This window comes from Drosophila tropicalis, unplaced genomic scaffold (assembly GCF_018151085.1).
Source record: "Drosophila tropicalis isolate 14030-0801.00 unplaced genomic scaffold, ASM1815108v1 contig_562, whole genome shotgun sequence".
Taxonomy (NCBI): domain Eukaryota; kingdom Metazoa; phylum Arthropoda; class Insecta; order Diptera; family Drosophilidae; genus Drosophila; species Drosophila tropicalis.
In genome coordinates, this window is record NW_027173037.1 from 521,223 (window position 1) to 546,428 (window position 25,206).

At 36.3% G+C, this 25,206-nt stretch overlaps 4 protein-coding genes across 5 annotated transcripts; 3 read left to right on the forward strand and 1 right to left on the reverse strand.

Annotated features, from left to right (window-relative positions):
• Positions 1–833: 833 nt before the first annotated feature.
• RpL37A (ribosomal protein L37A) lies at positions 834–1,615 on the reverse strand. Its single transcript, XM_068287490.1, has 3 exons — positions 1,513–1,615; positions 1,180–1,308; positions 834–1,110 (listed from the first exon to the last, which is right to left on the reverse strand). The coding sequence occupies exons 1-3, from the start codon at positions 1,513–1,515 to the stop codon at positions 964–966; spliced, it is 279 nt and encodes a 92-aa protein (XP_068143591.1). The 5' UTR covers positions 1,516–1,615; the 3' UTR covers positions 834–963.
• A 152-nt stretch (positions 1,616–1,767) lies between these two features.
• Positions 1,768–3,366, forward strand: LOC137575082 (4'-phosphopantetheine phosphatase). The gene is given in 2 exon segments (XM_068287485.1): positions 1,768–2,480; positions 2,482–3,366. Coding segments are annotated over 2 exon segments (1,083 nt in total). The 5' UTR covers positions 1,768–2,015; the 3' UTR covers positions 3,100–3,366.
• Positions 3,367–6,211: 2,845 nt separating this feature from the next.
• On the forward strand, positions 6,212–8,342 carry Cyp309a2 (Cytochrome P450 309a2). Of its 2 annotated transcripts, XM_068287525.1 has the most exons (6): positions 6,212–6,587; positions 6,639–6,990; positions 7,047–7,472; positions 7,528–7,651; positions 7,721–7,984; positions 8,051–8,342. In XM_068287525.1, exons 1-6 carry the CDS (start codon positions 6,394–6,396, stop codon positions 8,212–8,214), a joined length of 1,524 nt encoding a protein of 507 aa, XP_068143626.1. In that variant the 5' UTR covers positions 6,212–6,393; the 3' UTR covers positions 8,215–8,342. The 2 variants fall into 2 exon arrangements, 1 of the variants encoding a protein (XP_068143626.1); XR_011032119.1 differs by lacking the exon at positions 8,051–8,342 and having other exon boundaries at positions 7,532–7,651; positions 7,721–7,861.
• Positions 8,343–10,025: 1,683 nt separating this feature from the next.
• Cyp309a1 (Cytochrome P450 309a1) lies at positions 10,026–12,920 on the forward strand. Its single transcript, XM_068287526.1, has 6 exons — positions 10,026–10,313; positions 10,379–10,730; positions 10,789–11,208; positions 11,283–11,406; positions 11,477–11,740; positions 12,740–12,920. Exons 1-6 carry the CDS (start codon positions 10,114–10,116, stop codon positions 12,892–12,894), a joined length of 1,515 nt encoding a protein of 504 aa, XP_068143627.1. The 5' UTR covers positions 10,026–10,113; the 3' UTR covers positions 12,895–12,920.
• The last annotated feature ends 12,286 nt before the right edge of the window (positions 12,921–25,206 follow it).

Below are 25,206 nucleotides of genomic sequence, written 5' to 3' on the forward strand. Positions count from 1 at the left end.
GCATGTTGGTTTTTGTTTTGTCAAACTGACAACTGAACGAATGGAAAATATATAGTACTTTTTATTTTTAAACTTATATTTTTTATCAGTCAGTCTTCCTTTTCTTGTTAGTTGGTATTTTTGTCAATTTCTAACAGATTTCAAAAAGTTATATATCAATCATATCGCTATTTAGTATAGTTTCGATCACTCGGGTATTTGGGAAAACTAATTTTGATTTGAAAACAGATGCTACAAATGTTGTTTCCGAGATTTTAGTGCAGATTAAGGATAGGATGCTATACTACCGATCAATAATTTTGGTTCTTATTAAAGGCAACAAAATAAACTAAGGCTGAAAAATTTAAAAGTAAAAGTAAACAGTTCTCAATCGACTAGATATAACTAACTGGTAGGTGAAATTGGCCTAATAGACGATTATGTCGCACCGTAGTAGACTGCTATAATTGAACTTTCCCTTGTTTTAGTTAGAGCTCATACTGAGCTACCTATAACCAACTTCTGATTTACATAGTTTACAGTTTTGTTTACCCTGATATAACCTCGGATCTCTCTTCCATTTTTATTTTTATTAAATTGTAACCACGATTACTTTTCTTTGTGGGCCTTGATTGTTTAGGGTTTTCCATTTTCCACTAATGAAAGCGTCTGCTAACTCAACAGACTCGTTTTTCGATGACAAAAGGATCATATCCAAATTAAGGCAATTTTGAAACTATTTGAACTCGTCCTTGTGGCAAATTAAAGCGGAAACTATAAAATCAGCTGGTATCACTGTGCACTACATATGTTTGAAAGTTAAATATATCCACAATCCAAATGAAATCTCCAACTTTTCTTACTCATAAAGTAAAAACAATTTTTCTTTTATTTTCCATTTGACCGGTGTAAACCACAAGAAAATCGCGTTCGTCTATAAAACTATGGGAACTACAGCATAAACGGGAGCATTAAAGCGTGCGTTTACTGTTCCTTGGTCTCACGGAGACGACGCACAGCAGAGCGCACGGACGAGGCAGCGGTTGTGGAATAAACCCAGGCACCACCGGCAACGGTGCGCTTGCAGCGTTTGCAGGACCAGATGCCGACGACAGCGCGCTTCATGGAATCCTAAAGAAAAAAGGAAAGCACAATAAATTAATTTTGACATCTTCAACACCAAACGGCGGGACCACTTACCTTGCCGCAGAACGAGCAAGTGTATTTGCTGTGCTGGGTGATTTCCATCTTCTTGACCATCTTACGGAGGGAAGCACCATAACGGGTACCATATTTACCAACGATTCCAACCTTCTTGGTGCGCTTGGCCTAAATGGTAGATAAATAAACATAAATAAGTTTAAATCTCACAGCACTTTCAAAAGAACCATGCGACGCGACGAAATGCACAAAACTTTGAGGTTAAGTATGTACAAAATAACTTTTGCTTTTGAGTTTTTGGCAATTATGCGAGCAACAAAAGTCGCACTGCATATCCCATCAATCACAAACAATTGTTGCACATGCACCTACCATTTTAAGTAATTTTTTTTATTAAATAAGTGGGAAAAACTCCAGCAACACAACGTGTCGTCAGCGAAGCACGATAAAAAAGAACTTGCTTTTATCGATTTCCCTAAGGGTTGCAAAAATATCGATAAGTTCGTAATATATCGATATATCGTACTGCGATAACGATCACTGTGACCGACTAGTGATGGCATTAGGGTTATTCTTGCTATTTTCATTTAAACTTGTTTGTCCCTGTTTTTTAATCATTATTTTTAAAAATTGAAAAAAGTGATATAAAGTTTATTATTTGAATACGAAAAACAATCTCAAAAAATATTGAAGTCACATTTAATTATAATGTTGATCAGTCTTTTGTTTTAGTCACTTGTCATTAATTGCAAATCGTTTCATCTCTAGCCGAGGGCCCCATCGACAATAAAAACAGCAACACGACGGCGTCAAAAATTTTATTAAATTTAAAACGCTTCACTCAACAGAGGGGCATTCGGCGTACGGTGTTCGCTATGCACAGCTGCTCGTTACTTTCAGATGTGTCCAGCTACCAGCCGGACACATTGGACCTGAACACAGATCCCAAGGCAGCTGACTATTGGTTTCCCTGCTTCCGGGATCTTGTAAAGAAATTTGCTAAACAAGCAGCTGATTCACAAATTGAGGACGAGACAGCTCCACAGCGAGCCCAACAATTCATGGAAGCGTATCTGAGCCATTTGGACGAGCATCAGAAGAATATTGCCCAGAATAGTGGCAAAGTGGTGCTGGGTACAAGTGAACTCTTGAAGCTTAATGAGACAATGTTAAGACGATATGGGTTCACAGATCCTTGGCTCCGTCAGAAGCAGCTGGAAAATGGCTCAGCTAAGAGCAGGCTAAAGCAACGTCTAGATGAAATTGATGCCATTACAGATGTAGATGCTAAGTGGACGGAACTGGTGCGTGGAGTCCTAGCGGGCAATATGTTCGATTGGGGGGGCCCAGGCCATTGCTACCATCTTGGAGAAGGATAGCAATTTTGGTTTGCATCAGGCCCTGGATCGTATAGAGAAACGTCCCTGGTTGGTAGATAATTTGGATAGCTGGCTAAGGCGTCTTAAGCAACCGGCCCACAAATGCGCAGTTATTTTTGTGGACAACAGCGGAGTGGATGTGGTTTTAGGCATTCTACCCTTTGTCAGAGAACTGCTGAAGCGCGGCACAAAGGTTCTGCTCTGTGCCAATAGTGAACCCTCTCTAAATGACGTGACAAGTAAGGAACTTAGATCCCTGCTCGATGAGTGTTCCTGCCAGTGTGCCATTCTGGAGGAGGCCTGGCTACAAAGTCACCGCCTGCTTGTCTATGCCAATGGACAAAGTGGGCCCTGTCTGGATATGCGAACCCTACCTCGAGACCTGTGCGAGGCAATAGCCACCAATGAGACTGACCTTCTGATCATCGAGGGAATGGGACGTGCTCTGCACACCAATCTGAATGCCCATTTCGCTTGCGAAACCCTCAAACTGGTCGTTATTAAGAACCGCTGGCTTGCCAAATATCTAGGCGGTGATGAGATGTTTGCCGTCATCTGCAAATATGAGGGTCTCAGCTAGTCTCGGCCTAATCCCCATAGATGGTGCCATCATCTTCTTGTTATACCGATGTTATTGCTGCTGCTGTTGGAATTGGCCATATTGTTTAGATTAATACACAAAGCTATATTTTATTTGTTATTTACTGTGCCCTACCCCATACACCAACCCCCATTTGAGATTTGTGCATCCAATGCATTTGCATTCATCGAGCATTTCCAACTATGGAAGGCTAGATGATAAATGCATACCTACATTCATACATATATAATATACATATATACACAACATATACAATATTTTAATTATAAACTAAAATGAATAACAGTAGGTCTTTGTTTATCTAGGGGCCCCATATTTATCGGTCATGGTTATAATCATAACAAAAACTCAATATAAAAACCACAAACACACTGACACACCCGTACCTTGATAAGCATATAATGGATTAACCAACCTCAAACGGTACCATATATACATACAAATACATGTCGACTGATAAGAAAATAAACTACTTTTCACAAAAACCTCAAATAACCTATTTAATACCTATTTAAGCCAGACATCATAGACAATCAGGATACCTTATAAATGGATGGTAGAAAAGGTGTATTTAGAAGAATATTAATACAAATTGATTACGTTTCTTTGAATGAGTAAAATCAATTCATATCACGAATTGGATACATAAACATTGTGCTAGAAAGATAAACGAATATATATTACCCTCAGTATGCGTGAATTGAGTACTCATATTCAAATACATTTAATTAACAATAGACGAGAAATTAAAGATTTGTGAAAGGGAATGATTAAATGAATTTGTAGTCATGACTCTAGATTGTTCTATATATTCTCAGTATTCATAACTTTTATTCATGTCTGTCAAATGTAAATGTATGACTCCATTGAGTTTTAAGTCTCATTCATTTAAATTAAATTCACAAATGCATACAGAGTTAGTGAATGAATGATCAACCAAGTCTATCCTAAAAGCAGAGTCGTCTGAATATCCCCAGTATTTTAGGTATTCGAGCCATTCATAATTTTAATTCAGACTACTACGTTAACTCTAAATCCAATTCAGTTAATTCTTCTTAAACAAATCTTTCCCATTAATTACCCTTTCGCGGAGAATCAAAGTCTCTTAAAGAGAGTGTCGAATATCGTCGGCCCATTCGTATAAATAACGATCTCTGATATAAAAAACTTTCTAAATTTGATATTTAATAAACAGAAAATTCTAACAATAAATTGTCATATTCTACTGCAGGCAATATACTCAAATTGCTTCAATTAGTTTAAATAGTTTTAAATGTCATGTTGATTTTTCCAGACAGGCAGACAATTCACAGAACGTGGCTATAAACCAGAATGACTTGTAATATACTCATTTGCCCAATACTTCTAGGGTACAATAAAGAGATCAGATATTGTTTATACAGACGTGTGATAATCATGCAGCTGCCGTTGTCGTAATATCTAAAATGTTTACATTCCGAATTTTGTTTTCCATTTTGTGATAATTCGCATACCTCAACTAACTTATACTATCTTTCTCACTATCTTTTCCTCTCACTCATTCGCTCGCTGACTTCATTGTCATAGAGAGTGCCGTAAATATTACTGATAAGCATCTGATAAGAGAGATTCATTTTGAAGCTGTACGAAATGGCTATTGAACCTGAAAGACATGAGCGGATTCGATTGCAGGGAAGGTCCAAACGATGTATCAAAAGATAGCCCAAAGAATGGAACTTGCTCCAATCAAATCTTAGAATTCCATTTCATAGTCTATACATATTTTATTAAATTAAATTAAATATTTTTCTTCTTGAAACAAATCAAGTCACTCGTTTATTGTAAAGAGTTTTAAAAATCGTATTTATAAGATTAATGATTCGAGTAAAAATTTAATTATTATAGAGAAAAAATTTGAATCAAATCTTGTTTTCAATCCCAAAATTTCAAAGTCCTCCTCCTTCCTAAAAATGGAAATAACTAAAAAAAAATTCTAAATTAACAAGAAGACGAGGTTGATTTGCCTGATATTTAATAATAAACGTTAACAAACCAGAGGGCCGGGGCTAACTTCGACCGCGTCAAAGTTTGTATACCCTTGCAACTTTTTTGGTAACTCGATCCTTACCTATTAGCCATCAATGTGGAAGAACGTTTTATCTAAAAAGGCTTAAGCTTGAGAAAGAAAGGCCTACAATCATAGGAAATAACGAAGATATTGATCAAAGTCACTGTTTTCCACCGATCGTTCCTATGGGAGCTATATGATATAGTCACCCGATCTTTATCAAATTCGGCACAGTCATTAACATATATATTAAATTAAGAAATGTTTAATTTAAAAGCAATCGCGTTAAAAGTAACGAAGATATTGATCAAAGTCACTGTTCGTCGTTCCTATGGGAGCTATATGATATAGTCACCCGATCTTGATCAAATTTGGCATAGTCGCTTATAGGCGTAGTAAACTCTCTAATATTAAGTTTCACGATAATAACACAGAAAATAACGAAGTTATTGAAAAAAGTCACTGTTCGTGACTTTGGGGTTTGTATGGGAGCTATATGATATAGTGGTCCGATCCGGCTGAATCCGAGATATACAACGCCTGCAGTATACACAAGCCTACGTGCAAAATTTCAGCTCTGTAGCTCTTACGGTCTAGGAGGAGTTTGCGTTGATCCAGACGGACGGACGGACGGACGGACGGACGGACGGACGGACGGACATGGCTAGTTGAACTCGTCTCGTCGTGCTGATCAAGAATATATATACTTTGTATGGTCGGAGATGCTTCGTTCTATGCGTTGCACACTTCTGACCAAAATTAATATACCCTTTTTGCAAGGGTATAAAAATTCATTTTGCTATAGTTTTGTATCTTTTGGTTTGAAAAAAACAAGCAATATATTGAAAGAGAATTCAATTTAAAAAACATTGAAAATTTTCAACAATTTATAAAAAAACTTTAAGCAGAAAACAACAATTTAGCTTTCTAAACTGATTTCCAAACTCAAAGCATCATTCCTATATTTTCCTTTTCCTACTGATAAGTCTTTTTCTATGATTGTTTGTCAAAACATTTGCTTTTGAAACTTATTCAAATCTATATATATGTATGTATGTATATACATAGATTTCCGTGCAAACAAATCTGTTGTTTTCAGCAGCACACAAACATAGAAACATCGCATAGATAGAAACATCGCATAGATGATGTCGAAGCGAAATCTGGGAATTAATAATCGTTCAGTATAAAACGAGAGCTTGGAGGAGCTACTAACTGGCGGTAGAATGTATTTACTAATCTTAGGACTGATGGCATTGCATCTGTTGGTGCTGCCGATTTACTTGTATCTAACATGGCATCATAATTATTGGCGAAAGCGAGGACTTGTCACGGTCAAGCCTCTAACATTATTGGGCACCTATCCGGGTCTATTGACTAGAAAGAGTAATCTAGTGCACGATGTGCAGCGCGCTTATGAGTAAGTTGATGAAAAATCTATAAACCTATAAATTAATAATGATAATTTAAGCAAGTACAAGGGCAAACATCGAGCTGTGGGTGTATTTATGACAAGAGAGCCACAGATTTTGGTCCTCGATCCGCAGTTGGCCCATGAAGTGTTAGTTTCCAATTTTCGCTCTTACCGAGACACACTCACTAGTTCGTATATCCGTCATGCGAAGTGGGACAAATACGCCAAGCGTAATCCTTTTTGGGCTTCGGGTGAGACTTGGAAGCGTTTGAGGAGCGAAGCTCAGGTTGGTATTTCTGCCCGTCGTTTGGCCCAGGCCTACGCCATATGGGAGGAAGGTGGCAAGAAGCTAAACGAATACATGGCAAATCAAGTGCTGGAGCATAACAATATCCTGGAGACCAGAGATGTAAGCTTATGCCATTACATATGCGATGATGTCCTGTAAAATTAAATTTCTTTTAGCTCTGTTTTCGCTATACGGCTCATGTAATGGCCGACTTTATATGGGGCATTGATGCTGGCACTTTGACCCGACCACTGGAGAATCCCAATAAGATCCAACAAATGGCCAGTAAATGGACAAGCTACGCTTTCTATATGTTGTCCATATTTATGGCCTCGGTTATAGCTCCGTTTACGCGTTTGCTGTTACGTTTTCGTTTTTATCCCAAGGAAACAGATGACTTCTTCTCGAATCTAACCAAAAGATCAATTGATTTGCGTCTGAAAACAGGAGAGGATGGATCACGAAACGATTATCTCTCCCATTTGCTGCAATTGCGGGAACAGAAGCAAGCTAGCCATGATGATCTGGTGGGTCATGCTCTGACAGTGATGCTGGATGGCTATGATACCACCGGAACGGCGTTGCTTCATGCCTTATACTATGTGGGTACGAATTACAAACCTCTTTGATAAGAATTTAAATGCTATTTTTATCCAGTTAGCTGAAAGCCCAACAGCCCAGCAAAAGTTACGCACGGAAGTCCAGCAAAGTTTAAACGACGATAAAAGCTTAAGCTTCGAACAATTGTGTGCCTTACCCTATCTCGAACAAGTTGTCTATGGTTAGTTATGCATATGGCCAGTTCAATTAATTCAAAATTTCTATAACCAATTTATACTGGTTCTTACAGAATCTTTACGTCTGAGTAGCCTCATACCGCAGTATACGAAAATCTGTACAAATCCAACACACATTCAGTTGAACGAATTCAAAAGATTGGAGGTCGAAGAGGGCATGACAATAATGATACCGAATTATCAGTTCCACCATGACAAGCAATATTTTCCCGATCCAGAAACATTTCGGCCCGAACGTTTCGAAAATGGCGTCTATGATGAACTTGTTCAGAAAGGTATTTTCTTGCCGTTCAGCGATGGGCCACGAATTTGCATGGGTGAGTCTTCTACAAATGAATGCAAATTGATTTTCGAATATTTTATTTCCTTGTTCATATTTCCAGGCATGCGTTTGGCTCTATTGACATTGAAATCGGCTCTGTTATATATAGTTAGCGACTATCAGATTGTAACATCAAAGGAAAAGATTGTTCCAAGTGGAGATTCTGGCTTTGGCATTACTCTTCAGGGGGACATATTTTTGGAATTTCGTCGATTCATGAGATAGAATTGTAATTTGTATTAGCTTCAAATGCGGAATGCATTTTTTATACACCAGCAAAAGATTTGAAAGAAAGGGAAGTCAAAAAGTAACGTAAATTATTTGTTGAATAAAATACCGTTATTATTTTTGCATGTCGTTACATTGCCATATTTTTCATGCGTCTGGTCACACTAAGGCGGAGCGCGCCAATACTTTTTGCAATTCAAATAAGTTGATGAGCATTGTCGTTAGATTTTTATGGGAATAGGCAAATAAAATATTTGCAGGTATGTAAGGAGTATTTGGCAAGACCACAATTCAGAACAACGTTTTCAAAATATAATATTTGTTATGTGCTTTCTGTAAATTCTGATTTACACTAGTTAACACAAACGAATTGTTTGGGACACCATTTTGGAAGACAACTTCAAGGCAGAAATAGTCAACGTATTTCTAAACTTCTGTTGACGTATTTTATTTGTACTTCCGCTTCGTCTGCGTCCTGATATACATAAATAAATTGAAAACCTACTATAAAGCAAAACAAAAAAAGAAAAAAGAAAAAAAAACTTAAGAAAAGGAAGCGTTTAACGTCTAAAAAGTATCTGCAGATAATATGGAAATTTAATATACCCTGATAATATTTTTACCAGCAAAATGAAAGACCCATGCCCACCTTTGTGAAAATAAAAAAACCAGTAGATCTCCCAGAATCCTTGACTAACACAAGACGAGTTCACATTTATTTGTATATCAGGAGACACTACACACAAATACATATCAAATTATGTTTTTAATTACCGCTTACAAAAACTTAAACCGAAAAATTCAATTTAGCTGGGAAAAACTTTTTAAAGATTAAAGATAAACGATTTTTAACTACATATTTGTGTCTTCATAGTTGCAAGTCCTAAAGTAGCAAAAGTTGTGGCAGTGAAAATGAGATTGGACATCTCAGTTGGAAAAAAAAGGATTACGAACCCCTGCAAAGTTCCATTTTAAAAGCCATGCCTTTTTTTTTAAAGGAACTTAACCAATTTCATCGTCAAAATACATAAATCTTGGATGGAAGCCATCTTTCGTAAATTGCCACGTATTAAAAAGTATTTACAATGTTTATCTCATCCTCGTTCAGTTCTTCTTTTTTTATTTGACAATCGATCGAAAAACAAATGACTGAAATGAACAAAAGTATTTAAGACTGGACCGATAAGTTCGTTATTTTTAAATTTGTTTTGAACGGAAAGTCCCCACGACTGGCATGGTACGATTTCTTGAACAGTATTTTTTGTGCATCTGAATGCTATATATAGTACAGTCAGCTATAAATTATACTTTAATTGGAATCATGGGTATTTAGTTATTTTTTATCAGAAATATATAAACAATAGTTTGAATACCTCACAGATGTAGATCCCTAGAATAAATGTTAGTTTTTTAAAAGTCAAGCTAAAAAAAAATTCTTATTCTTAGAATATGTATTTGCTGTTCAATCTTAAAAAAAAAAAGCAATCAAACACTTTTTATGTAAACATATTTAGTTTTCAATCTAGACTAGGAAAAACCGGTCGGTGAACCCAAAAGGTTTATTTTTCAAACTCACATGACTTGCCATTATGGTTATCCAAATGTTTACAAACATTCAAACACAATATTGAATACATTTAATTGGCAAATTAATTTCATCATACCTGCTCCAACAACAACAGCAAGCACTTAAATATAAAATTGTGATACGATAATGAGAACCCTCCTCTACAATTGTACACAATATATATGTATTATATTGGACCCGTATTTTTGCAATCTCTGGGGTCTAACACGCGAGTAAACAAAACAGTCGTCAATAGGTCTGTGAGCGGATCGGTTATAAGTGATTTAGCTCGCATTCGATCGCTTTTCCGTAACAGTTTCGATACTACTATGTGGTCGGTTATTGGTTTAGTATTAGGCTTTGTTCACATAGCATTTGCTATCGTCTATTTGTATTTGACATGGCATCACAATTACTGGAAGAAACGCGGTATGGTGACAGCGAAACCATTTACAATTCTAGGCACATATCCGGGTGTTTTGGGTTGGGGTAAACGTGGTCTAGTACTCGATGTGCAGGAAGTTTATAAGTGAGTTGGAATATCGAACAAGGTTCGATATATATGCATCAATTTAAATGATTGTTCTATTTCAGCAAATACAGGGGAAAACATCGGGCGGTGGGCACCTTCTTGACACGTGCACCTCAACTCTTGATCTTGGATCCAGCACTGGCCCATGAGATCCTGGTAACGAATTTCAATCATTTTCGTGATACCATAAGCAGCAGTTTTGTAGGTCACAATAAGGATGACAAATATGTGGCACGTAATCCCTTCTTTAGTGCCGGTGAAAGTTGGAAGAAGAGACGCACAGAGGGAGGAGGTGGCCTGACGGCAAATAGACTCAAATTGGGCTATGCCATTTGGCAAGAGAGTGGTCAGAGATTGCTGAAGTATATGGAAAGGGCTATAGCAGAGAAAGGCAACATTATTGAAACCAGAGATGTAAGTGTAAACATTATCTCTAGACATTTAAATTTTTAATAACATAATTTTTGTTTAGCTGTCATATCGTTTTATGGCCAATACCATGGGCGATTTTATTTGGGGCATCGATGCTGGCTCATTAACTTGCAATGTAGAGGAGCAATGTGAGTTTCAGAAGGTCTCCACTGCTTGGGCTTTTATTGCCTTCCAGAGTATTACCAAATTCAATCGAACCTTGGTCGCTCCTTTTATGCGTAAATTGCTTCAACTTCGGCTTTTCACCAAGGAGACAGATGCCTTCTATTTACAACTGACTCAGCAGGCGGTGAAGCTTCGTCAAAATGGAAATGGCTCAAATCGGGCAGATTATCTATCGCATCTCATACAGCTCCAGCAGAAGGGCAATACCATGGATGACACTGTCGGGCATGCATTGACAGTTCTTATGGATGGCTATGAAACCTCTGGGGCTGTTCTTTACCATTTACTTTATTCAGTGGGTACCTACATACATACACCTCTATATATATATATATATATATATATATTTGTTTAATTATCTCCTATCAGCTCAGCGAATATCATGAAGTGCAAGAAAAGTTACGTACTGAAATATTGGATGCTTTAGGTGATGATAAGATAATTAGCTATGAGGAACTTGTCGCGTTGCCTTATCTCGATCAGTGTGTAAATGGTAGTTGACAAATCTTTTTGATAATACTATCGATTATTAATGGAAAAATACATTTCCACTTGATTATCAGAATCATTACGACTGACCTCACCCATTGGATTTTTAATGAAGATCTGCACTCGACCCACACAAATCGATGTCGGAAATGATAAGACCCTAAAGTTGGAAGCCGGCGTTAGTGTACTCATACCTGCCTTTCAATTTCATCACGATGAGGCTCTCTATCCGCAAGCAAATGAATTTAAGCCCGAACGTTTTGCCACTGAGTCGGCCACTGAATTTACAAAACGTGGAATGCTTTTACCATTTGGAGATGGTCCTCGAATTTGTCTAGGTAAGTTTACTTTTCCTTTGAAACACCGGGTAAGCTATCCATCTGAAATGAGTAGCAAAACCTTAAGAATGATTCCTATGTCTATATGGATTTCTGTGCAAAATATGAATTAAGATGAGCATAAGTTAAATAACTTTTGAGACAGAATATTTATGCTGTCGTTATTATCAGAATTATCGCTATGATCATCCTTAACCATTCATATTATCGTTGCATCATATAACGTTTTTTTTTGATGAACAAACTGTGCAATGCTTAGAAAAATGTATTGGAATGTCATCAGGGTTGGACTTTGGCCATTTCTCGTATAATACTACTGGAGCTGGAGATTTGTGTTATTTACTTTGTCTTTGTTTTACTATATCTACTTCTTCCAAAGCTTTAAGAGTATATAATTTATTATTATTTAGAATTTGGCATCAAAAAGGATCTTACTTTATTTACCACTTTTAAAATTTGGAGCTTTATAAAAACTCACTTGAGAAAAAACGGCTGATTTCTTGTTAACATCTCTAAATATCTTTTCTAAATCTAGTTAAAAACACCATAAAGTTAATATCAAATATTTCGACTAATTTCCCACCTCTATAAGAAAACTACTTTGAACAGAAATTGAATGAATGATGACGCGCAATGAGATTTTTTTATATTGACTTTAATGTCCAGACACTGATAACGTTTTAAACTTTGTTTATACTATGCCCGCTTTAAATCTTAATTACATTTCAAACTGAAGTTACGCAGGGTATTCCAGTCAGACTAATAATAAAAAGTGCAGGAAAAGGTAAACTTTTATAAAATTTAGAAAAAACCGTTTGCCATTGTAGCAAATTTTTCACCAAAAATAATGATGAAAATTGTTAAAAAATAAATTTCAGTTTAAATTAAAATTGGTATATGCATGAAATTGGTTCTTTTGAACTATTGAAAAAATGGTTTATTTTTATGAAAACCGTTAAAATCATTGTTTTATTTTTGATTTTACTTCTCTTTGGACAGGAATGCGTGTTGGCCAGCTAAATGTTAAAACGGCAGTCGTACAAATTCTCTCACAATATAAAATAAGGCAAACGAAAAAACTGCCCATGAGCTCGGACAGTGGTTTGGGGCTTTTCCTTGATGGCGATATTGAATTGGAATATATAAAATTGTGAACTAATAAAAAAAGAGGACCAAAGAATGTATCTACATATATTTGCACAACATTTCGGCTAGACTATAGGGCTATACATAAATGTTTTCATAGTTGTAAGTGTGTGTGCGTTCGTTGGACTTTTGAGGCCAACCGCGGCGAAATTTAATTTAGCGCAAACCAACACCCAGAGACCAACTGCCATTCCAAGCATCTACCCGCTTTGACACCCTGAACCGGGCTTTCATATTGAGGGGCGACCAAATGCAGTGGACTGCAACACGCTTGACGATGCAAACACACATATGTACATACATTCGTATGTATATGGGGCAAAGGACGAAGGACAACACAATACACTGGGCCGACCGGACCAATCCCTAGCCACAATGCCACCACGTTGAGGCGAGTGCTTTGTATGTTGCAGGCGTTTGCCTTTCATTTTTATTTACAATTTTCTTTTTCGCCTTTCCTCTGGTTTCATTTTTGTTTTTATACTTTTCGTTAGTTTTTGTATTTGTATTTGCTTTTTCGTTTTTTGTAACAAACCACAAAATTTCATTTGAGCTTGTGCAATATGGTGCATTTATGTGCATTTTTTTCATTAAATTTTTTTTTTTTTTTGGAATAAACTTTGGTTTAAATTAAATTTTATGACTAGGGATTTTATTTATTAGCCACTAACAAAGACAAAACAAACTAAACCGATCTTAAAAACAAATTGTGGCTTATATCAAATTTCAGTTGCAAATATTTGAATTCGCGATTTAAAAATTTGTCAAGAGACATGAAACCTCCCACCATCCAAAAGCTGGAAACTAACCGCAACAAAAAACCAGCAGTCGTAAAAAGTTAATGACTGACGCAGTTAACGCCGACAACGAAATAAATACAACGAATGGCAAACAGAAACGAAAGAATTCTATATGCCAAATGGAGGAGTCGACAGAGAAAATATCCTGCGCTAACACATGAAAGATTCCCAGCTAAATCCTTATATCGCATAGTATAGATTATGAATTTATCTGTTCATGTCTTTTTACTGTCGATCTTTCATCAGGACGACCCATCAGAAGGTTTCACTTTAAAAATGACCACTTTAGTCCGATGATCAACTTTTAACACTTGATCTTTGCCAATTTGAGTTCAATGGGTTTGTTAGTGAAGTGAAATAGCTTGACAGCTGAATGAAATATGTAATTATAAATATAATTTGTATTTTCTTAAAAATATTTTGATACAGCCAATCATCAATGATTTCTTTTTTAATGAACATTTCTTATAGATAAATCACCAAATAGTTCAGTTTGGAATTAAAGGAGACACTTTTCATTGATCCTAACGATCAATATTAATATTTTACTTCCATCAAAGAACTAGTATCTATAGATATAATTTAATCTTAGTCCTCTTAAAGTAAATTTAATTTTATCCGATATTTAAGTTATTTTGTTGTTGAATTCAGAAAATAAACAGACAAGACATCGACATATTCTGAACCTTTGATCAGCAACAAGAATATGCAAGGAATACCTTTCTATTTGTTATGCCCTTTTAACCAATTAGTAATGGGTAGAGAGTATAAAAATTTCACTTCCCTCTTGGCCATGGGCAAATTCAACGACGAAAGGCAACGGCAGAAAGCCTTCATTTCGTGTTGCAACAACACTTGAAGATAACCAGGTGGATGAGAAGAAGACGACACAGAAGGAACTGGGAGGAGGTTAGTGGTAGGCAATGTTAGTACCTGCCATGCCTGGGCTTCAAGCTACGTTGGCTTTTATCCAATTTACCTGATAACCACAAATGAGCGTTAATGGGCAAATAAATAGAAAAGTGCCAACTACGCTGCTGCGACGCGTTAACTGAATGGAACTGGAAGAGCGCACCAAAGGGATGATGATGAGGGGAAGTAGGGGAAGTTGGGTTGTGTTAGTCCTCGAACTAAGGGCGCCATAATCATTTGGGTGCCTTAATGTGCTGTCGCGTATATTTTAGCCATCATTTACTAAACAAATTTAATGTATGTGTTTTTTGGATATCGCTACGCGAAAGCTCTAACCAGTTTGGGGTTAAACTATTTGTTCTTTTATGTTTGTTTATGGGTATTTGGGGTGGTGTGCGTGTATGTGTGGTTGAATAAAATCCGTGTAGGAAAATTTAAAATGTTTATTGATGGTTTAAAAGCGCATTTGGCAAGTGATTAGCAATAAACTAGAAGCGAGACCATTTAGAGAAGTTTTTTCAAAAATTCCTATTTAATTGCCAATGATAAACTGGACAGGAGATATTTGTTGTCTTAATTACTGACGAATGTAGAAAAATAATGCAAAGTATTTTTTATAAACATGTGTGCATAAAGTCAATAGGATATTCTGAAGAACATCCTGCGGATATCTTGATCGACTAAAGTTTCTACAAGTCATGCTTTTTAGTCCACTCTACTAGATAGTACATTTTTGTTCACTAGCTTGATTTAGGATACTCCACCAATTTTCATTGACCTAAACAAAATTGGAGGCTAATTTCTTTTACACACTCAACACTAAAACTCGAAACAGTTTGTTGCCTTTTGGCCAATTTGGATGGGCGCCCAAAATCTATTGCAATTCCAATCAGTTGTAGTTGCCTCCGTTTCTAACTCCGCCGTCCTTCCTCTCCCTCCATTTGAGAACAAGTTTGACAAATCTGCAGACCAGGGCAAACAATGTGCCAAATTTTGGAACAGGAAACACACTGGAGTGTGGCATGGGGTGAAGTGAGATTTGGTGGGTAACGAGGAGTAACGAGAACAGGTCACGGTACTCGGAGCCATGCCAACATTGCGTCAACGTAACATTAATTTGCGCACGTTCCATTTGCCAGCGGGATAGAGTGTAGTATACTGAAGTAAAGTGGTGCAAAGAGGAGTTTGCCATGGGTCTGCTCTGTATCTGGCGGCATTGCAACGCAACACTTTGGCCACAAATACATACAACAGACGCCAACAACACCAGAGGAAACCCCAGCCAGGGCAGGCCAGCCCCGGACCGAGGAGACCAGCAAACGGCTAATGGAATTAGCAACAATTTAACCATTAAACACATCATGTGCATTGGCATGTTGCACATTCGGTTCAGGATCTCGGGTGTCTGTGTTAAGCATTGTTCTGGCTGGTTAGTTTTTGGATACAAGTATCATCTTACTCACCCCCCTCTTCGTCTAATGTCTGAACCCAACCGAATTGGCAAATGCCTCACGCGGTTTCATTGGCATTAAATCCTAACGTTACGTTTGCCATTTTGGCTTTCGCAATGCTTAATAGACTTTGGGGTTTCATTGCATACAGCTGGCTACAGCTGTTGTCGCTAATTAAATGGAAATTTGACCAACCAAAACTAGTTACCATTAAATGAAACTTCTTCCTGAGATTCTCCCCCTTCCCAAGAAGCAAAGTCATTCGGATAAAGTATAAGCGTAACTCGCCTCAATCTCATCCCATGCCGTTTGTTGAGCACCTACATTTTCCTTTTTTTATGACAGCTACTTACTTACCTCAACAAGCAGAGGAACACAGGAATTTTTGCTGACTAGTCGTAACTTGTTGACCCTTGAATGATATATAAAAATAGTAACATTTGTTACCCAAAATTAGAGAGTTGCTGTTGTCCAACAGTTGTGGCCAATAAATGATCCAGTTCCAGAAGGCAAACACCAAAACAATTACCAAAACTCCTAAGACTTTAGCTCTTAGAATATAAGAGTTCAACACATTGTTTTAAATTCAATATCCATTTAAATACTTATACAAGTTTTTCTCAACCTTCTCTACTAATTACTTAATCACATTAAACAGATCGGGCAAGCAAGTCAATTAACGCACAGTAATTAATGAATATTCCTTATAAATCAATTTTAAGGGCTGCCAAAGACTTTGCGGTATTAAAAATATTCTAAGAATATAACCAAAGTTACAAAAATTCTTAGAAAACTTAGTATTTTGAGCAATCTACTCTACATTATAACATTAAAAACTTGGCAAAACTCTTAAATCTCACTTAATCACTTTTATAATATTCTAATTTATTGGATAAACTCAAATTTTTGGGTTTGAAGTTCCCAAGAGATGGTTTAAGAACTATTATTTTATATACATCTTAGATTTATTAAGTTCATTTTTATTGTAGTATTTTTTTTTTCAAAACAGTTTTAAATGTATGGGAAAAAAAAAATTATTCGTTATCCACAATCGTTTCCATTATCCCCGACGGAAGCACAACAGAATTGTAGTTTTTTAGTAGGTCTCCATTGAGCCACCGACTAGGGAATGTATGTACATATGTATGTATATACCATAGTATTATATGAAATGTTCTGTGTAAGTTGTTTATGTTTCCTTTTTGAGTCCAGTAATTTTGCATTATCGATGGCCCATTTGAGGATAAACTATGTTCTAATGCTTAACCTATTACATCTTGACTGATATTTGCTTATAGACATACTCATTGAATAGAGCACATAGAGCACGTATTATGTTAAAGGCCAATAGTAGAATATGTTACCATTATGATCTCTATATTGAAATTTTGTTGGTAACAAGGTTAGAAACTATGACCAGAATGCGTTGATACCCAAAGCTACCCTGGAAATTGGTTGGAGGTGTTTACGCGTATTTTTTTCGTCGGCTCGTTCAACTGAGACTTACCTTAGTGTATAACTGAACTAGTTCGGGTCCGGTCTTAGTTGCCAATCAACAAAACGCACACATGACTGGCGGTGGTAGTTTGTTTGGCAATATGTGTGTGTTTTAGAGCGTGTGTACCTACTATATGAGATGAGGTGGTTTGGTATTGCCGTCCAGGCATCAGGTAATTTCGTTGAGGAAAAATGGCATCATTAGCCTAACAAATTGCCAAATTTGTTGTTTGCTTGCCCATAAATTGCCCCAAAAAAGAGACAGCAGCAGCATTAAAACTTGGTCTGGGGATAAGACTTTGACTGCCAATGCCGGCTTAGGCTTAAATGTGGCTCAGCACTTAATTAAAATTGAAAACACCCTCAAAAACTGAACTCAAGACATGCCGCGTCTGTACATACAAGTCTAATGTTCTCATTAACAAAAGCAGCAAGAAATGAAAATTAAGCGAATTCTAAATGAAAATAGACAGCTACTTTTCCTGTTGTTATGCTGTTGTTGTTGTTGTTGTTATGACATGTCTGGGACCCATTCATAAATCATTAATATGCAAAAATAAAAAAAAAAAGCGAGAAAGAGAAAAATGAAATGAAAGTAGAAGAAGAACCATTAAATACATTTAACTTAAATATTACGTATACGCCCACTTGAGCAGCCAGCGAGCCAGACAGACAGACAGACAGAAAGCTGGTGGCGGGCGGCAGCTCCTTTGGTAGATAAAAACTTTAAGAATTATAACTTTGGGGCATTTGGGATGGCGATGGCGCACAATGACCACAAAAGTAAATAACATGCCATCCAAGAAAGGACACACACAGACTGATAGACCGAGAGACAGACCGACGCAAAGCAAGTGGGAAAGAATGAAAGAAATAAAGAAAGAAAGAAAGAGAGAAGTTTTAAATATAATTTCAGCTTTTGTGCCAGTGCGTCAACACAGAGAACATGGTACATGGAACATGATATGGCACAAATGTCTCTGCGGACTACAGGGGGCAAGTGGAAGGAAGCCAAACCAGGAAAAAGGAAAGCAGGAACCACACCAAAACCATAAGCAAGACCAAGGCACTAAGCACAAGGCTGAAGACGGAGCTGGTATATTAAGCCTGCAACAGGAGCAGGAGACAAATAGGATGTGGAGTGGAGTATTGTATGCTGTCCTTCTTGGCCTTGTCAATATTTGTTTCACAATCAGCAAATACTAGTGTGTATATGGGCTTAAGGAACTTGGTTATATTACAGAATATTTCCACCGCTGCTGCTGCGGTCAAAGTAAGTCAAGTTAATGAAAATGACTTGTTTGAGTTAAAGCCAAAGAATTGACTTGACTTGATGAAATACAAATATAGAGTTTGGGGCTTTTAAACCTAACGTGTCATATAATATTGTCAATTGTCATGTCTCTGATATACACAAACACACACATACGAATAGAACACACATTTATGTGATATATATACCCAATTATATACATATATCAGCTGGCGATGGCCAAAATTTTCAGCAAAGCTTCACCAAATATTTAATTCCCTTGCCGAAGAAATACACAAGCCGCTTTTCTTCTTAACTTTCAACAGAAATGTTTCCCATTTTCAGCTCTTAAATATTGCAAAAAATCATGATTTATTACACGAATGGTCCATATTCTACTTATTTTTGAAAAAATATATAAATGCCAAAAAGAAAATTCGTTTCGATTTTATTTTATATAAAATAAACATTTTAAATGGAATTTATTTCTCTTTAATATTCGGAATGGTTTTTTTTTTTTTTTTTTTTTTTGATATAATAGGTAAAATGAATCAATTACAAAAAAATATCATGTGGACAATTTTAAATTTGAGTTTAATACCTTTGCCATACATAAGTCATTGCCCAGTAGACTCCACTCAATTTCTGCCCGATTCAAGGTAACTGAAATAGTCTTAGTCCGATTTTGTGGGTGGGCTCCTTGAAAATGAAACGAAATAAAATAAGTGTGCAATTTATGCATATTAAAAAATACATACAAATGTATATAAGTATGTACAAGTATATGTGTGGGTTTTTATAAAACAGTCGTGAATCATGAGTCTGGGTTTGGGACAGGGTTTGGGCTATATATATATGTACATCCGTTTCACATGCGTTTGCCTTGGCATCTTTCTCCTTTTTTTTTTGTAATTTTTATTTCCTGCGTCCAACTTTTGTCAGTGTGTTACGAGTGTGCTGCATGGCCGCCAAAAATTTCGCAAAACTTCAGCAGCAAGAAGACTGCAAACGTTGAGAGAGTGAGACAGAGAGAGAGAGAGAAACTGAAAGGACTGGGGAAAAAGCAATAAATTTCCATGCCCACTGTCAGGAGAATGCCGGAGCGTGTTTACTTTTATATGACGTTTCGCGAGTTGCGCCAAACTAGAGAGACGCCGTAGCCTTCAACCTTCCTTTGGCCCACCAATCATGGTACCACAAAGGACACCTCTACTCTTGGCCAGAGCTCAGCACTCGTCCTCGTTCCAGCTCAGTGTCATATTTTCTGTCTCTTCTTCGGACTGAGAGTATATGAGCATCATCATGAATTTTGAAACCTGACCAAAGGTCGGTCATTTGCAAAAAAAATAACCTCAAGGGGCAACAAAATTGACATCTCTATCCTTCAAATCATATCCTGAATGGAAAAGGTCTTCCAAAATTACACAAAACAAAAAAAGTTGACTTGAAAATGTTTGTTAATTTGCATTAATTTCCCTGTATATATAACAAAATGAAAACGGAACGAATTTGTACATAATCTATACATATCTCTTGGGAAATTTCAAATTTGTCTTACTGCAATTTCGACTTAGATTTTGAAATTTTATTGAAGTAGTTAACTTATGTCTACTATTTACTTCAAAACCTTTATTGTTAAGATCTAGCTATACCAGAAGGAAGACATCTTTTTGCTTATATGTATAATAAGATTGCATGTCGAAAAACTTCCAAGGAAATTTTGCAAATCTCAAATTTGTTCTCAAGATTGTTTTAGATCATACAATTCCTACCACATAACTAGAAATCAATTTCTATAATAAATTCTTTTTCCAGTAGCTTTAAATTTGTTTTTTTTTTTTTTTTTGCAGTGTTTTCTTTTAGGTTATTGCCTTAATTTCTTTGCATGGACCATTTATTTCTAAAGGGCATCCAAAAAGTGAGTCTTTCGTTGTAGTTTATGTTCATTCTCTTACATTCTTTATGTCTGGCATATTTCTCTCTGTTTCATTTATTTGTTGCGACTTTTGGTTGCCATTTTGCAGTCATATGAATATTAAATTGCAAATTGGCGAAAGGTGAAACTTGGGATTACCTTTACATGCCTGTGTACATACGAGTATACAAGATTTTTAATCAAACGGAAAAGTTGAACGGGTGAGAAAGGCCATTTGCTGATGCCTGACGTTTTGCAGCCTTAAGATGGCAAAATGTGTGACGCTATCTGTTAGGATTTCAACTCCTCCTCCGTGAAATCATGACTCTAGCAAAATGCAAAGCATTTGGAGCGGCTTCTGCTGCTGGTGCTGGCTGTGGCCGATATGGCTCACTTCTGTCATTTATCTTCTTTTACGGCTTGAGAGGACATGAGAGCCATGGCCCATTCAATTTCCAGAGGTGCAACGCACACAAAACACACAGCTGAAGAACTTTGAAAAAAATGAGAGAAATAGACACACATGAGTGCACATAGCCTCCTCTCATTCTGCTGCTTCTTCAGGTTGCAAGTTCCTCACTTCAAAAAACCCTTCGAGCATATTTGAGATATTGTGTTTGAACTTTGACTTTGGTTGTGACCAACTCTTGGCTTGGCTAGAGATGTGACAATGGCAATAAGAGTAGTAGTAAGCATTTTGAGTTGGAAAATCACGTTACCACCTCGAACCAGCAACTGCACAAGCTCAAAGTCTTCACATACTGATTGAAAAATTTGCACAAATTTTTAAGCCAGCTGAGTTGTTTCAGCTCCAGCTGCAGTAACTTGACTGATTCCTTGCATACCATTTCCAGGGACCATAATAAACTTGACACTCGACCCCATATCACCTCTCGCCGCTCCTGCCAACCAATCTCTCTCTTCAATTTTCCAACTCCCTCGTCATGGCACCTCCGTCATGTACTTGTAAAATTTATGCGCTTTTAAGAAATTCATACAAAACTTGACAACAAATTGCACTTTGCCTCGAACAACAAAAATCCATTGCCATTGCCCAGGCATTTCCTACACACATACATAGGTACATATGTACATATGTAGGTATGTATGTATGTATGTACGAATGTATATATTTTGTCAACTCCAGCAGAGGTAATCGATTTGAGCTGCTCCCCTCGCATGCTCTCAATTAAATTTCATCATCGGTTTTTGGCCAAAACATTTTTCATTTCTGTATTACTGCTTCCTGTTTTTTTTTCTCTCTCTTTTTTTTTTTTTTTTTGGCCGCTTGCTGAACATGTGCGAAAAATCGGATTTTTATTTGAACAATTAAATTGGAAATTCATGTTATGCAAATTTTTCAACGGTTTGGGGATGGACCATTGTGAACGTGCCTAAAATTGCAATTAGAATGCAATTTGCTGCATAAAATGCCGCATAAAATATCAATAAACAGGAAGTGCATGCATGTAAGGGAGCGGTCCGAGTACATGGTGTACATACCAAGCCCAAGTGGTCCGTGGTGATATGCAATTTTTGGCTATTTGGCAAGGGATTAGCCCACAGAGATAGACAGCAATTAATGGCCATAGATGTCGTTGTCTATTTAGGCTAATTCCGTTTCAAATTCACAAATATGGCAATTAAGAAGATTTCAAGAATGAGAAATTTAGATTCGATTGGCATATCTATTGAATTTTAATTAAGTCGGACACATTCATTGTCTAATTTGAATAATATTGGATAAGAATATAAGCTCGAACTAATTTAATTTGTAATTTAAACTGTCTTGCTTTGTAGAATCGTCTACTTTTGTCTTGAGTGATTTATTGCCTATTAAATCTTTCTGATTCACATCAAATAAAGCTTTAATTTGTTTAAATTTTAAATGCTAAAACATATTTAAACTCACATTCCATATCTATAATTTAAATTTTTTATGTTTATTTTTTAAGTAACTGCAAAAAATTCGTATTTTTTTATGTAGGTAATATTACCTAATCAATTGAAATATCTTAATCACATGCCTATTTAGTTAAACAAAAAAGCATTATATGCTTATACTCTAATATTTAGAGTATAGTCCTTGTTATATTTAGTATGTACATAAGCACATAAGGCCTATTTTCGTTTCTAGTTTTGCCAAATAAGCAGAGTTTAATTGTTGTCTATGGCTCATTTTTATAAGAGGAAAAACTGAAACTTAGATTTCCAGAGACCAAAATCTATATATTACTGAAATCTTCACTTCAAGGTGGGCACTACACCTGCTTTAGGAATATAGTGATATAATTTTCAGTAGATTTATATTGTGGGCTTTTTGAAGAGAGACTTAACTAATTATTACTTAACTAATTGTGAATTTAAAGCATAGATAATTCGTCAATGCCTGGCTTAGTCGATTTGTTTCTTTTTTTAATAATGGTTTTTTATATCAGTTCTTATCAAGTGTTGGCATATATGTATGTATATTTATTTGCCAAAGCACATAGGTTTATTGTCAGCCTGTATAATATTTTTATGTGCCGTACCCTAAAGTCAGTAAGTATATAAGTTTTTAGAATTGTAGAACTGTTTGCCTAAACTTAAATATTCCTTTGACATTTAGTAATGACTACATTGAAATTGAAGTTGGTCAAAGTTTTTGAAAAGTTGTAGAAAGATTCATTTCCAAATCAAAAGGGTTTCCTCTCGACGCAAACTATTTCAAGTGCATCATTTTGGCTGTGGCTTCTCTGTATATTCTGAAAATATCTGTTAAAAAGGGTTTACTTAAATTAAGTTATTAGATATTATTTGGGTTAAGTATTCCGCTTAAGCAGTTTGAAAATTATTCTTGAACATGTAAGAAACATATTGGAACTGATATTTAAGAAATCTTAAAATTGAAAAAAATGAAGCAAGTAAGTCGACTCGTCGACTTGGGTATACCATACACCTGGTGAAACAAATATTTCAAATTTCGAAGACCAAATGTATGTCTATTAAATTGTTTTTACATATCTTATACTATGTGCTATCTCGCTCACTCTACAAACACACGAGCACTCTAGCGCCGCTACTAGCCAACGTCCAATTCTGGCCTTGTGGACCGCGTAGTAAAATACGTTCATACGCATATTTTACATGTTTCTAGTCCGATTTCAATAAAATTTGGTAGTTTGGTAAAAATAGATAAGATTAATTAGTCTGCCAAATTTAAATGCGATAGTCAAAAAACTAAAGGAGGAAATCGTTTTTTTCTAAATTATGGAGGCGGAAGTGGGCGTGGCAAAATGTGAAAATATCTAAATTCTCTGCGCATACTATGCCAGTATACATACTAAATTTGGTGACTTTAGCTTTGTTAGTTTTTGATAAAATCAGTTTTGTTTAATTTACGGGGGCGGAAGTGGGCGTGGCAAAATGTTTAAATAGCCAATATCTGCGCGTCTATTAAGCTAGTCTACATACTAAATTTGATGTCGGTAGCTATCATAGTTTTTAAGGAAATCACTTTTATGTAAATTCCGGGGGCGGAAGGGGGCGTGGCAAAAAGTTTAAACAATTAGTTTCTGCGCGCTAACTAACCGAGCATATAAACCAAATTTGATGTCTCTAGCTATTATACTTTTTAAGAAAAACAGTTTTGTGTGATTCCTGGGGGCGTAAGGGGGCGTGGCAAAAGTTTGAACAGTTAATTTCTGCGCACTAACTAATCGGGTATACAAACTAAATTTGATGTCTCTAGCTGTCATACTTTTTAAGAAAAACAGTTTTATGTGATTCCTGGGGGCGTAAGGGGGCGTGGCCGAAATTCCAATTAATGCTGAACATGTGCATACTACACGAGTATACATACCAAATTTGGTGGCTCTAGCTCTTATAGTCTCCGAGATCTGCGTGTTCATACAGACGGACGGACGGACGGACGGACGGACGGACGGACGGACGGACGGACGGACGGACGGACGGACGGACGGACAGACGGACATGGCTAGATCGACTCGGCTGTTGATCCTGATCAAGAATATATATACTTTATAGGGTCGGAGAAGCTTCCTTCTGCCTGTTACATACATTTTGGCGACTTTAATATACCATTTCACCCTATGGGTGTATGGTATAAAAATCATACTTTTAGGGTTAGTAAATGTAACTGGAACTTTGGAGCTAAAATCTATGATTAACATTTTTCGCTTTATATGTAATTCTCAACTAGTTTGAGATTGATTTGATTGGTATGACAAAACGATTCAAAAGTAATTGTTACATCCCGAATACAGAGAACTTTATTACTTTGAGATTGGTCCGATAAAAAACTCTAGATTGCTTGGTTTCATTTGGCTCCAAATCTTGTTAAAGAGTTTAATATGCCTTTAAAATATACGTAACTAATGTAAATGTAAGATTTCCATGTGCTCATCTCACAAGATACAGGGTATCTTGCTTGTCTTAATATATGGTTTTATAAATTTTTATGTAATTCTTGTGTGTGTGTGTTTTTTTTTTTT

What these genes read in the sequence shown, in the direction of transcription:
- RpL37A (XM_068287490.1), bottom strand. An exon ending in CTTGCTCGTTCTGCGGCAAG is followed by an intron (nt 1,111 to 1,179) that starts GTAAGTGGTCCC and finishes TTTTTTCTTTAG; the next exon opens with GATTCCATGAAGCGCGCTGT.
- Cyp309a2 (XM_068287525.1), top strand. Translation starts at nt 6,394, where the DNA reads ATGTATTTACTAATCTTAGGACTGATGGCATTGCATCTGTTGGTGCTG. An exon ending in ATATCCTGGAGACCAGAGAT is followed by an intron (nt 6,991 to 7,046) that starts GTAAGCTTATGC and finishes AATTTCTTTTAG; the next exon opens with CTCTGTTTTCGCTATACGGC. An exon ending in TCTCGAACAAGTTGTCTATG is followed by an intron (nt 7,652 to 7,720) that starts GTTAGTTATGCA and finishes TGGTTCTTACAG; the next exon opens with AATCTTTACGTCTGAGTAGC.
- Cyp309a1 (XM_068287526.1), top strand. Translation starts at nt 10,114, where the DNA reads ATGTGGTCGGTTATTGGTTTAGTATTAGGCTTTGTTCACATAGCATTT. An exon ending in ACATTATTGAAACCAGAGAT is followed by an intron (nt 10,731 to 10,788) that starts GTAAGTGTAAAC and finishes ATTTTTGTTTAG; the next exon opens with CTGTCATATCGTTTTATGGC. An exon ending in TGGTCCTCGAATTTGTCTAG is followed by an intron (nt 11,741 to 12,739) that starts GTAAGTTTACTT and finishes CTCTTTGGACAG; the next exon opens with GAATGCGTGTTGGCCAGCTA.